The sequence below is a fragment of the Excalfactoria chinensis genome, chromosome 2 (assembly GCF_039878825.1).
Source record: "Excalfactoria chinensis isolate bCotChi1 chromosome 2, bCotChi1.hap2, whole genome shotgun sequence".
NCBI lineage: Eukaryota > Metazoa > Chordata > Aves > Galliformes > Phasianidae > Excalfactoria > Excalfactoria chinensis.
Window position 1 is genome coordinate 16,703,295 of NC_092826.1, and position 17,325 is coordinate 16,720,619.

At 39.8% G+C, this 17,325-nt stretch overlaps 2 protein-coding genes across 2 annotated transcripts in view; one reads left to right on the forward strand and one right to left on the reverse strand.

The window, feature by feature from the left end:
- Window positions 1-5,113, reverse strand: ENY2 (ENY2 transcription and export complex 2 subunit). Its single transcript, XM_072329633.1, has 4 exons — window positions 4,858-5,113; window positions 3,826-3,896; window positions 1,012-1,086; window positions 1-251 (listed from the first exon to the last, which is right to left on the reverse strand). Exons 1-4 carry the CDS (start codon window positions 4,923-4,925, stop codon window positions 175-177), a joined length of 291 nt encoding a protein of 96 aa, XP_072185734.1. The 5' UTR covers window positions 4,926-5,113; the 3' UTR covers window positions 1-174.
- Window positions 5,097-17,325, forward strand: part of NUDCD1 (NudC domain containing 1) — a 26,779-nt gene continuing 14,550 nt past the window's right edge. The window contains exons 1-3 of the mRNA XM_072329632.1: window positions 5,097-5,438; window positions 12,137-12,291; window positions 15,827-16,012. Coding sequence (XP_072185733.1) covers window positions 5,321-5,438; window positions 12,137-12,291; window positions 15,827-16,012 — 459 coding nt within the window. The 5' untranslated portion in view covers window positions 5,097-5,320. The remainder of the gene's footprint in view (window positions 5,439-12,136; window positions 12,292-15,826; window positions 16,013-17,325) is intronic.

Genomic DNA, 17,325 nt, shown 5'->3' on the forward strand with positions numbered 1-17,325 from the left:
TCCACAGAATTTTTTATTAAAATAACACCAAGAAATTGATGCAGTGCAATGAAATTTTAACTCATCTTAGAAAAAAAAAAAAGTCAATCCTTAAGCATGGAATTTGCATTCCAATCCTGACATGACTGACATAATGCAGAAACAGAAATGCTGTATCCAAGACAACCATCATAGTTAAAGATTGGCATGCTGGGCGAGGAACGTTCTTATTCTTTGTAAGAGTTCTTTCTTCACACTGTCTGGTACCAAGGCTGAAAAATACAAGAAAGCAAGGAGTTAAAAAAAAAAAAAAAAAAAGACAAAAGTAAAACCACACTAATATCAACCAGGTTTCTTCTGGCCACAGTCAAGAAAGCTGGAAAAGTCTCAGGGAAATAATTACTCAACAGTAAGCAGGAAATAATGACCAGAAACTGGTTTGATAATCCTGGGTACTTCTCCCCTTCACATAATTAAAAGCAACAATCTCAGCCATGACGTAAAAGTGAGGATCTTCAGCAAGTCATTTGAAGGCCTATTTTTTATTTAAGACTGAATGAAGTTTCTCCCACTAACACCAAAGCTTATTAGAGAGTATATAAAGAAGATCACAGTATTTTAAGATTCCATCTGTTCTACATTTATATGCTCTGTCCTTTGTTCTTTCTATTTTTCTTTATGCTAGTACCATTAATCCAGGAATTCCATTTAAAAGAGAACTGGAATTTTGAAACAAATTTGCCTCATACCCAGTGTTTAACTGGAAGCATCAAATCAACCATAAAGATGGACACAGACTCATGTCTAAATAACAATCTGTAGTAGTCTACACACACACAGCTCATTACAAATGCTGAATAGCTGTTACTTAACTTACACTCACATGTTTTATTCAGAGTTAATATTCAGATATTAACACTTTTCCTTGTACCCAACATAGGCAGTTTCATAGTACTGCTTTCAAAATATTCTTGCAGTACAGATAGGTATATTTATTAACGTACTATGATGTCTGTTTTTGTGTTTTCTTACCTCTACCTTTGGGAGTGATTTCTGCCACCAAATCATCGACAGTAACATGCTCCAATCCTTTTTCTTTAATGACATCTGGGGAAGACAAAAGACATATTTGAAGTCTTAACTCATTAATTAGAAGACAAAACTCGTGTGATTAAGACAAAAAACGGGCACTCATAGATCATTAGGGAAGCCTCTAGACCTAGATTAGGTTATTAACTCACTTTCTACAGCATTGAAAAGTGGATTTAATCTCTAATTCATAACATAGGCTTAAGGATGAAAACCTACCATTATTGATGTACCTGTAGCTTAAAATCAAACGTTAGAAAGTTTAACCTTATCCACACATTACCAATTGTGCATATTACTAGAAAGTTTTGTGGTCTGCAAGCTGGTCTGTTCACCTCCTTGCTATATAAACAATGTTTCTGAAGAGAAAGAGATGCAATTGGAAAAAGATTTCTACTTCACTGAGGCAGCGATTGTTTAAAATTAATTATAACTATTTTAAGTGATATATTTCTATAGACTCCAGCAAGGTTAAAAAGCAATTCTGAAAGAGCTATAAATCTGCATCAAAATAAAAGCTATGCTTATGATACCCTATAAGCTTAATACATACTGGTATTTAAATAAATTCTTTACTTATACTGTACAGAAGGCTACTGAAAAATTGAAAAAGTCAGTGCTAAAGATGCCTCAAATCAAAAGCATAAAACTACAATAAATCTTCTTTAAAGCAAATTTTAAGGGTACATCAGTATGCAGAACCAGAGAGTCCTAGTCACCAAGGTACCAAATATATTTTCTCAACTGACATTGAGTGAACCATTTGTCAACTATTTTTCTTGCTTGAATTCCTGTAGAAATGTATCTTGGATTGCTCAATTACCATCCCTTGTTCACAATGGCAAGAGGCTGTGGATGCTGCCTCTCAGGAGATGCCCACGATCAGGGACTCTGCACAACCTGATGTACTGAAAGGCAGGACAGTTGGAACTAGATGAGATTTAAAGGACCCTTCCAACCCAAGCCATTCTATGGTTCTATCACAGAATCATAGAATTACTCTGGTTGAAAAAGACCTTCAAGATCATTAAGCCCAACCACAGCCTAACCATTCTACCCTAACTCTAACAACCCTCCGCTAAATCATGTCCCTGAGCACCACATCCAAACGGTTTTAAACACATCCAGGGATGGTGACTCGAGCACCTCCCTGGGGAGCCTATTCCAGTGCTTAACAACCCTTTCTGTAAAGAAGTTTTTCCTGATATCCAACCTAAACTTCCCTTGGCACAACTTGAAACCATTTCCCCTTGTCCTGTCACCTGTCACCAGTGAGAAGAAACCTGCCCTGCTTTCACTGTAAGCATCTTTCAGATATTGGAAGAGAGCAATCAAGTCTCCCCTCAGCCTCCTTTTCCCCAGACTAAACAGCCCCAGCTCCCTCAGCCTCTCCTCGTAGGCCATGTTCTCCAAGCCCTTCACAAGCCTTGTTGCCCTTCTTCGGACCTGCACCAGCACCTCAATGTCCCTTCTGTACTGAGGTGCCCAAAACTGAACACATTACTCAAGATGAGGCCTCAGCAATGCCAAGTACAGGGGCAGGATGACTTCCCTACTCCTGCTCACCACACCATTCCCGATACAAGCCAGGATGCCACTGGCCTTCTTGGCCACCTGGGCACACTGCTGGCTCATATTCAGCCGACTGTCCATCAGTACACCAAGGCTGCTGTCCGTCAGGCAGCTTTTCAGCCACTCTTCCCCAGGCCTGTAGGGTTGTCTGGAGCTGTTGTGACCAAAATGCAGGACTTTCTAGATTGAACCGCAGCAAAAACAACCAAAGGAAAAAAAAAAAAAAAAAGAAAAAACCCTACCAACCCTCTGACCTTTCTGTTGGAGGTTTTTATGCTCCTTGTAGGGATAACCAGACTTTTGTCTTCTCAGCAAATGCTGTTACAGTTCTAAGTACTAATGTAAACCCAACAACTTCATCTAACTTTACGACAGCAGATTATAAAGTGTACAGACAAACATTCCTTTCATTATCTGTACTATTGAAATGGGTAATCTCTGGCAGTGGCATCAGGCAGAAAACTGCAAGCATTCATCATTTCAGCCTCCTTTGCAAATCCACCCACGAAACCAATTTAGCAAACACAGCACAATAAATGTTTAGTTGGTAGACCAAATCAAAACTAAAGCAAAAGCTAAAGCTAAATGGATGTTATTTGCATACGTTATTTTAGTAATACTCTTGGAGGCTTAAATATTATTTTAAAAACAAAAATTACAAGTCAGTAAATTGCAGTAATTAAAAACAGTTTTCTGAAAACTGAAAGTTTAGGTACTTAATGGTTCATTAGCATGGTTTTTTTCATTTATTTTCATAATTGTTCAAAACTAATACAAATATGCTCTTTTCATTCCCATACACAGATGACACAGTTCCCATATTTTCTAAGTCCTTCTGTATATTCTCCCTTTTCCTTTCTCCTGCTCTTATCCACCTGCAGCACAGAATTCATCTCCCTTTAAACAAAAAGCTGTACGGTCACAAATATTTAGGGTACCATTTCCAATACTTTTATCAGGAACTTAATAAGATTTAAATCAGAAGAAAGCTTCAAGATGTTTTTCTTTTTCCTCCAAGGATGGCAAGGTGCTTTCTTGCATGTTAAACCAACTACCAGGGATAGTTTCCTCTCCCCTAAACATCATTTGAATTTACTGCTAGGCAGTGAAGCCTAAATCTAGAACCTCTATTTGGCCACAGCCACAGTTGCCCACAAAGGATGCTAGTTATTTGAGCACCATTACCTTTGCAGTGTGCCTTCAGCTGATCCTTCCAGCCGCATTCAATTAACTTGGCTCTCAGCAAATCTTTAAGGCTGTTTAAGGCAATAAACAAACTTGTTAAGAACAACAAACATATCTAACAAACTCAAATATGTTGTTATGAAAGTAACATATCTACCCTTTCTCCTATGATCTTGTAAGCTGGCTTATCTTGTACCATCCTGAATTACTTTTCAGAATAGATGAAGTGCCAAAAGATGCTGCACTTGGTACGTATAAATATATACACTCTGTGAACTGCATAGAGGGAATACAAGCTGCTGAGAGAAAGCAGAGTAATAATACAGGTAACCTTCACTGCTTCTGGGTATTTTGTAACTCAAGAAATCAGAGTGCTTTGTCTCTGATGAAGCTGGATTGTAATACAGCTTTAAACTCTACAGTCAAATAGGCCCTGGCACCATCTCAAGCAATGGCACGCTTTGCTGAAGCTCTGTGCAGTCTCCAAGGCAGTGGTTGCAGTCAACAGAGAACACAGAAGCACGTCAGTCTACAAAAGGTTCCAGCAGGTACAGGGCTGTGTCATGGCATAGGAAGAAGTCTCCTTACACAGGTATAGAACAACAAAGGAAATGCTGCTATTGGGACACAGTGTTACAACTACACTTAAAGGAAAAGGACTGGAAAGTTAAAAGCAGGCTGATGATTATCTGAATGCAGTGCAAGTAGATCGAGCAGACAACAGAAGGCTGAAAATCAGCTGCTGTACCACACAGGGAAAGTGTGTACAAGGCAAGAGTTCTCCAACACAACATAACTAAGATTATAGTTTCAGGCCAACCGCTCTCTGGCCATTATTTTAATCAGACCTTCTCCCTCAAAGGGTAACATTAGCATAAAATTCTTCAGAAGGTAACATTTCCATAAAGTTTTATATAACACAGAATAACAGGATATCTTCGTATTCGGACGTTTGAGGAACTTGGAAGTTAAACTGACCCAGGCATCCTACACGTCTGCGGATGCTGGCGGCCTGTTCCAGCACGGACTTACCGCTCTCGCTCTCCTGTTTCTATCAGCTTTTGGTTAATGGTGGCTCTCATCTGGGCATCTTTGTTCATTTTGCAAATCTCGGTTTTCCACCGACCCGCACGGAGCAGAAGACAGGCTGACCGAGACGAGCAGCACCGAGAGCGCTGCAATAAACGAACCAGGCGCGGACCCACGCACAGGGGCAGCGCTGTTGGAAAGGACGAGCCCAGCCGGGCCGAACGCCGCGCTCAGCCCGCACAGCGCCGCCAGTCCTGGCAGCAGAAGGCGGCGCCGACCCGCGGCGCGCACCTCACCCCGCTCCGTCCTCTCGAGCGCGGGCGCCGCCGGGAAATGCAGTCTCCGCCCGGCATGGCTTGCGGCTGCCGGCTCGTGGCGGCGCTCAGCCCCGAACTACCGCTCCCAGCGTGCGGACGGCTCTTCCCGTGGTGCTACGCGGCGGTATCGCGCGCTGTCCGCGTCCGGCATGGAGGGCGCCGCGCACTGCTCGCTGGAGGCCAAGCGGCTGCTCCTGGACCCCAAGTTCGAGGGCTACAAGCTGTCCCTGGAGCCGCTGGCCTGCTACCAGCTGGAGCTGGACGCGGGTGAGGAGCGGGGACGGTGATCTGGGGCGCTTCCGCGGCTCGGCCCTGCTGCGCTAGGAGCGCTGTGCTGCGGCGGGCTGCCCGCGGAGCCGGGATCCGTGCGTGTGCGTAGCCGGCCCCCGGCTCGGGCATGCGCGGTTGGGCCGCGGGAGCAGCCGGGGCTGTTCGGTCCGTGCTGTCTGGGACGGTTATTTAGGAATCGGAGGGGTACGCATGAAATTAATGCCTCACAGGATCCCTCGCATAAAAACCCTTTGTCTTCCTTTGCCCGTAGTTCAGAGGTGGATGCTCAGACTGCTCGTGGCCTTGCTTTCTTTGCTGTGCAATGCTAGCATTTGAGGTGCTGAGCTGTTAGTGCATTGATTCACTCCGTTTCATCCAGAACACTAACAGAGTTGCATGGGATGCATGCCTATCTCCGTGCCCCATAAGCTCTCTCAGGCTTTGTTGTTGTGTGACAGGTCAGTTGCAATGTGCATGAAGTAGCCTTTTCTATAAGAACAGAAGGGGCAGGCTGGTCTCTGTATATGCACCGAACCATATACCTGATGTCTGGGATACCAGCTGTGTGTGGCTACTTTCTTTTAATAGCAGGGCAGAAAGGGACACTGTGTGTGAGTTGTGTATTGAAGGTTGTGTGAATGAAAGTGAGGTGATACCACTGGGAAGTGTGGCGAGGAACGTTTTGATATGTAGTGTAACACTGCTCTTTGTCATGGTGTTGTTCTTAATGTGTTGTGTATAAGACGATCAAGGATGCTTTGTGGTTCTCAGGTGTACGTATTACATACCTGTTTTAAATTGATGAGGACTCAATATGTTCATTAAAGTGTTTGAATTATGGGGCTTCTAATGCCTCTAGTCCATTCAGGTATTTGGTGTAGTAGTTACAGTAACCCTTGTGATAGAAATTCAGTGTGTATCTGTGTGTTTTTCTTGGTCTTCTTACTATAACACAGAGATGTGGTCTGCAGCAGTCTTTGTTTTCTGACTACCATGCAAAGCTTAGTATTCAGTGTTTATTTGCCTGCAGCTGTCAAAATGTAGTTGCCATGAATTTGCTGGTCAAATGTGCAACTGAAGCAGAATGAAATTAAAAGTGGCTTTCTATTAATTTGTTGGACTTGATGTTGGAGGACAAGTTCATAGTGATCTTCTTAAATAATAATGGTGGAAAAGAATGGTGAAACTTTGTTATTATATACTCCCTTTTAGGTGCTGTAGTTAGCTTGTTCATTGCCCATTTCTTCCTTATTCACTCTCGATTCTGTTCCAGCTTTCACAGACATTTATCTTTTCTGATCTCTCATCCTGTATTTCAACTAGTAACGACTCCCACGCTGTTACTGCTTTAATACCCAACTCTTCACACTAAATGTTGTATGTTTTTCTCCTTCTTTAGTTTTTCTCCTTATTTTCCTTATCTCCTGATATTAGGTTTAGGTCAAAGGCCTTATGTAACTGTTCTTGTGTTGTACTTCAGTTTCTCGAGTAGGAAAAAGATGATGTATAGGTATTAACTGTTGTTAATGAAGATGGTTCCTACAGCAGGCACAAGTCAGCCTACAGACTGTTTTGTCGGTGATATTCTCACAAATCCCTCACCAGTTTTTGGGTCTTGTTTGATTTTTAGGTACACTTGAGTTCAATATGTGCCGTTTATGTTCATATTTCTGTTAGTAATTTGATCCAGCAGAAATACTTTGTGAAATAGTATCTGTAGGCAAAGCATGCTTGTTTTCAGCAAGCTCTGTGCTTGTTAGGAGTAAACTTTTGCATTCAGTCTGTTAACATCTGCTACAGTAGACTAAGAAGCTCTTGTGCTTTTGCATAGCAACAAAATGATGCTGCCAACCTGCTTTTAAAGAGAAAACTGATTCCGAGACAGAAGGATCTATGCGTGCTGACCACTGATACTAGGGAGTGAAGTAATGGCCTGTCTTTCACTAGTAAAAAGTGTACATGAAATACTAAATTCCTTCCACTGGGTGGCATTGCAAAACAAAGTATGATATAGAGGCAGATAATGTGGGATACCCCAAAATAACGTGTTGGTAAAATTAGTTTACATATCTTACAGTATTTTGAAGTCATTGTGATGTGTTCAGTAAAACATATGAAAATGCAAAGTTCTTATTTCATACGTTTTCCTCTCTTTTTTTCCCAAATTCTACTGATCATAGAATCACATAACTGCTCAAGTTGGAAAAGACCTTCAAGATCATCAAGTCCAACCACGACCTAACCATACTACCTTAACTAACAACCAACCCTCTGCTAAATTGTGTCCCTGAAAACCACTTCCCAATGGTTTTTAAACACATCCAGGTGACTCAACCACTTCCCTGGGGAGCCTATTCCAGTGTTTAATAACCCTTTCTGTAAAGAAGGTTTCCTTGATAGCCAACCTAACCCTCCATCTGCACCACATGAGGTCTGGGGGTCCTGATGGACGAGAGACTTAACATGAGCCAGCAGTGTGCTCTTGCAGCTCGGAAAGCAAATGGGATCCTGGGCTCCATCAGGAGAAGGGTGGTCAGCAGGGATAGAGAGGTGATTGTCCCTTTCTACTCGGCTCTTGTGAGGCCCCATCTGGAGTACTGTGTCCAGGTGTGGAGCCCTCAGTAAAATAAGGACATAGAGATTTTGGAAAGGGTCCAGAGGAGGGCCACGAAGATGATCAGGGGGCTGGAGCACCTCCCCTGGTGAGGACAAGCTGAGGGAGCTGGGCTTGTTCAGCCTGGAGAAGAGAAGGCTGCGGGGTGACCTCATTGCAGCCTTTCAATACCTGAAGGGAACCTACATCCAGGAGGGGAGTAAACTCTTTGAAAGGGCTGACAATAGCAGGACTAGGGGAAATGGATCCAAGTTGAAGGAGGGAAGATTTAGGTTGAATGTTAGGGGAAGTTCTTTACTAGGAGAGTGATGAGGTCCTGGAACAGGCTGCCCAGGGAGGTTTGTGGATGCCCCATCCCTGGAGGTGTTCAAGGCCATGTTGGACGGGGTCCTGGGCAACCTGATCTAGTGGGTGTGTGTGTTTGGTGGCCCTGCTAGGCAGGGGGGTTGGAACTACATGATCCTTGAGGTCCCTTCCAACCCGGGTCATTCTGTGATTCTGTGATTTCCCCTTGTCCAGTCACCTGTCACCAGTGAGAAGAGACTTGTCTGCTCTCACAGTAAGCACCTTTCAGATACTGGAAGAGAGCAATAAGGTCTTCCCTCAACCTCCTTTTCCCCACATTAAACAGCCCCAGTTCCCTCAGCTCCTCCTCATAGGGCATATTCTCCAAGCCCTTCACAAGCCTTGTTGCCCTTCTTTGGACCTGCTCCAGTACCTCAGTGTCCCTTCTGTACTGAGGTGCCCAAAACCGAACACAGTTCAACAATGCCAAGTACAGGAGCAGGATTTCTTCCCTAGTCCTGCTCACCACACCATTCCTGACACAAGCCAGAGCTTTACTATTCATTTAAAATATGAGTCTTACTTTTTAGGGCTTTATATTCAAAGGAGATTTTTTTTTTTCAGTGCAGAGTAATCATAAGATGCAGTTAACCTGGGGACATTTTGTTCCTCTCATTGATTCTTATGAATTGCTTTGTGCATATGCCTTTTGCTTTTAAGTAGACTTGGTGTTAGTGAGAATCTTGGCCTAATTAGCTGGGAAATATTTTGAGTCAAATTATTTTTTCAATCATAGAGCTGAAGACATACAAGTAGAGACAAGTGACAGAATTTTCTGTTTGCTAGTCTGAAATACAGCACCTCACTGCAGGTTCTGTTAATAATACTGAAAGCTGAAATTTAATTTATATATACATTCTTTCCCTTTACTGGTATGACAGAGTATGAATTAATGCTCTTGGGCTTCTGTAGCGCAGATTTGCTTATCAGAAATTGGAATAAGACCGTGTATTACTCTGTAGGGAAAGCTGTTGTAAATTGCTGCTTGTTAGTTAGACCCAAAAAGTTGGAGCTACTGAATTAGTCTGTCCTAGATTCAGTTCCTTTTTTAAAAACAAGGGAAAAAAACCTTATGTGAATAAGGTGATTTTCTGATTAACTATTTTTTTTTCCCCCCTCATTATATTAGCTTCTGTTTTGCCAGATCTGCCCTCTTTTGATTTTTCACATTTTTTTCCATGGACTGTCAAGAGAACTTGAACTGGGAAGGTTGCAGAAAGGAAGGAATGTACCTCCATCATAGTACAAAATCTCCTATAAACTATGTGAGCACATGGTATGTGATAGCAGATGGCGTTTGTGCGCAGATTTCAGTTGATCACAGAGTGATCCTCAATTAATCTTAATAATTTATTGGCAGAGAGATGTATATACAGGATGCATTCTGTAAGCTGTTGATAACCGTATTTGAAGTGTTACATGGAAGTACAGTACACATTTGTTGGCTTTCCAGGTTTAAAATCACATATGGTATCATATCTGACTTCTATTTACAAAGAGTTAATTACATAATTCATCTTAAGAGATTTGGATCTCTTTTTACCAACTCCTTATTATGCAGGGCTTGTCAGAACTACCAGCTGGAAAACTCAAGGACAGAGACTTTATAGTTTGTTTGTCCAAACATCTTTAAAACCCTTTTTCATAACACAACTTTTTAATTTCTTTTACGATGTAATTTACTGTGAAATATTCTAATTAGTTAAAGTGGAAACAGGAACAGAAGACATCTTTCACCATTATGGCAGGTATGTTTTCTTCACCTTTTTTTTATTAGCTAGCTTTTTTCTTTGAGACACGGCTTAGGAAAGAGTAATTATTAATTGCAGAGATGCTGAAATCTCTCCAGTGTGGTGAATATGAATAATGAGTTGAGTTAAGTGGAATTAATGCTCTTGGTTTGCAAATATCAACAATGATTAGGAGACTAATTGCTAATTATGCTATAATTTTACAAACATTTTATACAGTATGACTAGAATATTTTTTCTTAATTAATCAGACAGTATGTCTTGCATAGTTTTCTACAGCCCCTGTTAATAGCCAATATCTCTAATGGGGTCAGTTTTGAGCCCATAGTCTGATAGGTGATTTATATCATGATAGCTGTTCAGTGTCACTGATCATTTTGGAAATTGAACTGTGGTTTGAAGCAGTCATTGCAATAAGTAGGATAAAATACTGCTTCTACAGTAGGTTTTAAATATATACTAAAGAAGGGTGTAAAGAGTCCAAGATGAGGACTTCTGGATAGAGTTGCGTGCGAATGGTTCCAGTGAACGTGGTGTGAAGATTCTTTTGTTGTGTTTTTGAGCAGAAAAAGAAAAATGTGGAAGTTGTAAAAGTGGTGATTAGAAAAACTAATGTGACCTTAAAATCATAGAATTTTTCTGAGTTGGAAGGGATGCTTAAAGGTCATCTATCTAGTCCAACTCCCCTGCAATGAGCAGGGGCACCTGGAGCTCAGACCCACATCCAACCAATGTCTCCAAGGTCGGGGCATCCACCATTTCTCTGGGCAACCTGTTTCAGTGCCTCACCACCCTTACTGTAAAAGATTTCTCTCTTATATCCAAAAAAACTTCTTCCTTATATCCTTCATCACTTTGTTATTGACCCACCTCCCTATACTGTGGGTCTGAAGCTTACTCATCATGGGCTGATAGTTCACTTGTAATGTTCTGAAGTATTTTTCTTGCTATGTTAAGTTCGAAATACATTATTTACATGGAAACTATGGATCCTGGGATGTCTGTAATGGAGAATGAGTAATTCCAATCTGTTGGAGACTATTTCAGAAGGACAGGCTAGATCTTTGCTATTGTCTTCACTTGAACTTGGACGTTTTCTGTACTTGGAGATGTTGAAACTACTCAATCTCTGAAAAGATGCAGAGTAGGACAAAGGAGGTGCAGGTAGTTTAAACATCTTGCTTAGTTTTACGCAGATAATTCCAGCTAATATTACTGCTAGCTGTGGAGAAGTTTTCAGTTTGCTTAAGTGGGTGGTTGTAAGTAGCATGCTTCCTATCCCGAGGAAGGTGCTATCGTTAGTCAACAGCCATTCTTTGCAGACTCCTTCAGATAGAGAAAACGTGCATTGAAATTCTGATGGTATCTTGGAGATTGCTGCAGACTTTTTCAGTCTCGGTGAAGGTGCTAGGAACATACTTTTTCAGTAATGCCCATGTACTAATAGTGTCTTAATTGCTTTGCAGTTGTTGATAGCATGATTCAGAGTTTAACATTATGAAATTCACAGTTAGAAGGATATTTCTTTTGTCCACAGTTTGCTTAGACTTACGGCTGAGCAGAATTATTTTGTTTTCTTTAATACAGTATATGTATCAGGAATGATTTGTGGTCTTCACAAGTAGACTTAAAAGTAGATTTTACAAAGCTCTTGCTTGTGTGCTTCCATTTTTGTGAGGCCAGTTGACAAAGTAAAGAGACATCAACAGATGTTGGGAAGTCAGTGTATGCCACTAGAAATGGTAATGGCTGGTACGTCACTGTGGTGAGTGACTGTGGTGACCTTCAGCATGCAGGATCTGCTTTCCATGTTCATACTGATATTGTTTGTTGTTTAACTACATACACTTATTTTGCTTCAGATAAACTAGGCCTACGGGCTACAGATGGATGAATTGTTTTAAAACGAGTAATTTAAGTGCTAACTTATTAAACTATATTTAGAAATATTGTTCAAATAATTTCTCTCTCTTTCTGTCTTCTAGCTGTAGCAGAAGTGAAACTTCGTGATGATCAATATACCCTTGACCACATGCGTGCTTTTGGCATGTATAATTATCTTCACCTTGACTCCTGGTACCAGGATAATGTCTACTACATTGACCAGTTTGGAAGGGTTATGAACTTGTCAGTGACTCTGGTAAGCAGAAACTTATTTTTAAAATAATTGAATTTGAATAGGTGAAGATTGATAAGATAAAAAATACATCAAAGAGAGTCCAGATGCAAAACTGGAGGGGAAACTACTGCCAGGAAGAAAGGTAGATTGACAAAGATGGGATTTACTAGTGGGGATGAAAGGATTTTAAGTGAAAATTTCTGACATTTTTTATTTCACTAGTATTGCACTGTATTAATACTACGTGTTATTCCTTCACGGGGAAGATAAATGTATGGTGACAAGCTGAAGAAAAGAGCAGATACTTCTTTTTCAGTTGCCAGAAGTTTCTCAGCTATTTTGTTTGATGTTTGCTGATTTGAAAATCCAATCATTGTAGATAGGAGAGAAAAGCTGTGTGATTTAGAATTATAAATGAAAGTGTGTGTAGACTAATAGCTTAATCTGTATATGGCTGGTTGGAGGCAAAAAGCACTTCCATCCCTGAGCAAATTTGTAATAGAGAATAAGCTAGACCAAGTCAGAAAAACATGGCAGTTCTCTGCTTTTATACTGATAAAATTGACTGTCTTACACAGTCATTTTTTTTGAGGCATTTGAATGCCTGAGTGCACTGATTCCACTGCAGACCCATTTGTTTCATTTGGAGCAGAGAAAACATGGCTGCATGGGTACCATGTTTCTGGTGTATACAGTTGTAGTCCTTGCTCATAAAGGAACAGAAGACTTACCTACGGCAATTTTGTAGCTATCACAATGTCTTCTTAGCTCTGAATGTATAATTTAGAATAAGATTAATTCATTGATCATTTTGGCTTGTACCCTACTGAGTAATAAAGGCGTACTTATGGTTTTTGTATGGTTTTTTTTTTTTGCTTTCATGTTAATTTGACTCAGTCCTTCTGAATCAAATATACCTTCATCTATCAAGAATGCAAAGAAGTCCAGAATTGTCTAGTTATCAGCTAATTTGAATAATAATGCTTCATTTATAACCATTATTAGTCTCCCTGGAGACTTCCAAGATGAGGCTGGATCAGGCTTTGGGCAACTTGATGTAGCTGTGGTGTCCCTGTTCATTGCAGAGGAATCAGATTAGATGGCCTTTAGAGATCCCTTCCAACTCTAAGGATTCCATGCTTCTATGATTCTGTTAAGATTTTATGTTGAGAAAGGTAATAACACATAGATGCTTCCCAAGATAGTTCTGTCACTAATTGACTCAGTGCAGCTGTTAGATTTTTATTTCCATGAGAAAAATTTTCAAGGAAGTTACATTTTGTTGATGTACTATTGTGCTACCAGATTGTCAAATAAATGGCTGCCATCTTGTGTCCTAATATGCAGTACAGCGCTGGTTTGCAAAATAAATGTATTTGCATGTGTATAAAAGGGAATTTCTGTTCAGAAACATCAACAAAGCTTCTCTTTTCAAAAGTGCCTCTGCATATATTAGTGAAATCTATGTTATAAATAATGTTGTTTTAAGTAAGTATAGTTTACAAGAAAAGCCACTATTGTCCTGAATGTGTTCTCTCTAGCTCATGATGAAACAGATTTATATGCTTATCCCAAATCTGAACTGGAAGATTATTTTTTTTAGGAAGTAATTTCTAATAGTTCTGATACCTATTTTTCCTGCAAATTTGATTTTTGTTTGGAGCTATGTTACGGTTACACTTAAATGACAAATTTACATTGCCACTTTGGTGTTTAAGATGTCCTCTATTGATGCTATGTTGTGGTGCCCTAAATTGCACTCAGTGGTTGAGGTGAGGTTGACGTGTGGAAACAAGCTCTATAGCCTGTTACACCACCACAAAGCAGAGTGGAACAATCCCTTCCCTTGCCTGGCTGGCAGTGCTGGGCATGATGCACCCCAGGGCATGGTTGGTCCTTTTGGCTGCCAGGGCACACTGCAGACTTGTATTCAACTTCAGTCAACCAGAACCCTCAGATCCCTTGCTGTGGGGCTGCTTTCCTGCTTCTCATTCCCCAACCTGTACAAAGTCAGGTTTGCCCTGTTCCAGGCACAGAATTTGGCACTTGCTCTTGTTCAGCTTCATATAGGTGATGATTGCCCAGCCTTCTAATTTGTCAGCAGCTCTATACAAGGTCTCTTTACCCTCAAGTGTTGACAGTTCCTCCCATTTTTGTGTTATCTGCACTTACTTAATACTAGTGAGCAGCAAAAGGAAGATTATTAGAAGAGCATTTTCTTTCTTTCCTTGAGCTGTGAGTTTTTGTGATGTGAAGACGTTTTCAATTAAAGTTTTCAGAATTGTTGACTCCTGTCACTCCTCTTCAGTGCTGATAAGTGTAATGAGGGCTTTAGAAGATTAAATGATCGACAGTTGATAGTTCTTTAAAACACAATGACGTCCATAACTATTTGAAGCTTACTGTTATGATTCACTTGGAGGCTGTCAGAAGTGTGGTCTTCTGTGGTGTTGCACAGCATGTCCCTGTAATTTGTAGTTCTGGGGCTGAAGCTTTTTCTTTCTACAGTTTACGTTCGTTTTCCTATTCACATCTGTCATATAACTTCTTACCGCGGAATGCTTTTATTTCAGGAAATACTGCCTTTCAGTAAAACCTTAAGAAATTCAAGTAGAAAATGAGGATGTTGGAAGTGCTTGGGTGTGGAGTGTGTTTTTTTCTTTCTTTCTTTATAATTCTTTCATTCACTCTTTCTGAATGTGTTCTAAATTGGGTGAATAACTGAATGGTTGTAGTGATGCAGCTGAATCTACAGAGTGATCCTGAATGCTACTAGAAATTATAAATCTAATTTGCATCTTTTCTATTGCAGATTTCAGAATCGTAGAGAAAAGTAATCTCTAATACAAATTCAAGTAGATCCAGAAGACAGCCAGGCTATCTGTTTGTCATCTGGTCTTTTTTACTGATGCTTATTAAAATGGTACTTACCCAAATCCAGTTTAGCTTGCCTTACTTTGAACATGTTCTAGATGCATATCTGATTTAAATACCATTTGGAAAATATGATAGATTTGAAATTGCCTTTAATAAGATAGTCTCAAGTGTATGTCATGCTTGTATGCATGACATTTGGTCTTTGTGTTGTATATGTTTGCACAAGTTGAGTTAAAGAGTTAAAGTTTGTTTTAGTTTAGAAGTCAGTGTAAATGAACTTTTTTTTTTGTACATTTCTATGGCTTTTATTTCATTTAAGGTCTCCAGGTTCTTACTGGGATAAAATTGTGTGAGGTGAATGATAAATTATATGGGAATATTAGGAAGAAAGAAATAAAAAACTTTTAAATGCAAAATGTAAATTAGTGCTGTGAATTTGAAGGAAAAAAAAAATGGTGTTGAAATACCAAGTATAAAACACGTAAGTTTTCAGTAAACAGATTGAATACTGAAATTCTACCACCTCTTCTTCATATGTGGAAGTGATGCTTGGCTACCTACATCTTTCCTAATAGGCTAAATTACATGAACTGACTGGTGAATTGCTTTTGAGGTTTGTTGTTCATTTTTCTGCAGTGCTGAAATTGATTAGTACTTCATAAAGTGACTCTGCTTGTAGGACACTGCTCTCCAAAAACCAAGAGAAGTTTTCAGGCTACCTACAGATTTGACAGCTTATGATAATCGCCTTTGTGCCTCATTATACTTCTCGTCTTCCACGTGGGTTACCATTTCTGATGGAACAGGAAGACTATATTTAATTAAGTCAGGCAAGCGTGGAAACAGTGCATCGGAAAAATGGGAGGTAAGTGTTAAAATAACACACTAAAGAACTGTATATTTACCAAATAATTCTTACTCCTGCACTTAATATGAGAATTGCATGCACATGATGTTATGAAAAATTAAGCTTTCAGTCTTAACTCTGTGGTTAATATTGGGCTGTGTCCAAACACAAAGATCATGTGAATTATTTCTTTAAGTGAAAAAAAAAAAAAAAAAGAAATCTGTAAAATTCAAATGGTTGAATGGAAACAGCAAACAGCCTTTTTACTGGAAAAGAATCTGTCTGACAAGAGCAAGTGTTTCTAAATAGGTGACTACACACCTGTCAAGCTGAACTCCCTATAAGAGCCATTTTCCCTTCTCTACTCTTATGGGTCAGCCTAGGTTTTCATTCCACTATCACTTTATTTCCTCTGACCCATGGAATAATAAATATGTTTTAAAATGCCTGAAATTATTGTCAAGCTAAATGCTACTTCTCATTTTACGTTCGGGGGTTTCTAGATTGCTTGTGCTGATGTAATTGTACTTGAAATGTTCACTGTTTTAATTTGGCCTGTCTTAAAAGTGTGTCCACGGCGACTAAAATAAAATTTAAAGAAAACTGATGATTAAAAACCTTTTATAAGTAGCCCTGAGGGCTTTATGCAGAGTAGGTATAATCTAAATTGTAATATTTCCACCTCTCTGGGAGAGAAAATTTTCATGCTGTTCACTTGGCTCTGGAAAATTATTGGTGCTTAATATTTTTTTATTTAACTTGGTGGTTGTAACTGAAGCACGTTTCTCATTATTAAATAGGTTACAAAATCTCTTACTTTAAGCCATCTTGAGAAGGAGCGTTTCTGATATCCACAGAGCAGTGGTGTTTCCATAGCAATAATGCTATTAGTTCTACACAACAAATGTAGTTACGGTACATTTCTGCTTCAGCTACTATAAGTTTTGGTCTATTGTTTCTCTTTATTTCTGAAAGATGAATTTGATATTAAAGTACCACATTTTTCATGCGACTTTTTACTTAGAGGATGGTTTTATACACAGCCAAGGAGCTTTTAATATTGGCAGGAAGTCAAATGTATACCTGGAAGTGGAGGATTTCTGCATGGTGAAATAAGTCCTTCCCCTGTACAATTTGAAAGTTCAGTCAAAAGGAAGCCAGTTATCCTGTGCTTTAGTGCAGACATTTTTGTAGAGTTTTGTGCTTTATCTAATGGACCATTTTAATGATTCTATCATATAAACAATAATAAAAAGGACACTTTCTTGATAGCCAAGGAGGGAATTGCTAGAAATACATAGAATAGTTCTGCTAGAAGAGAACTTCAGGGA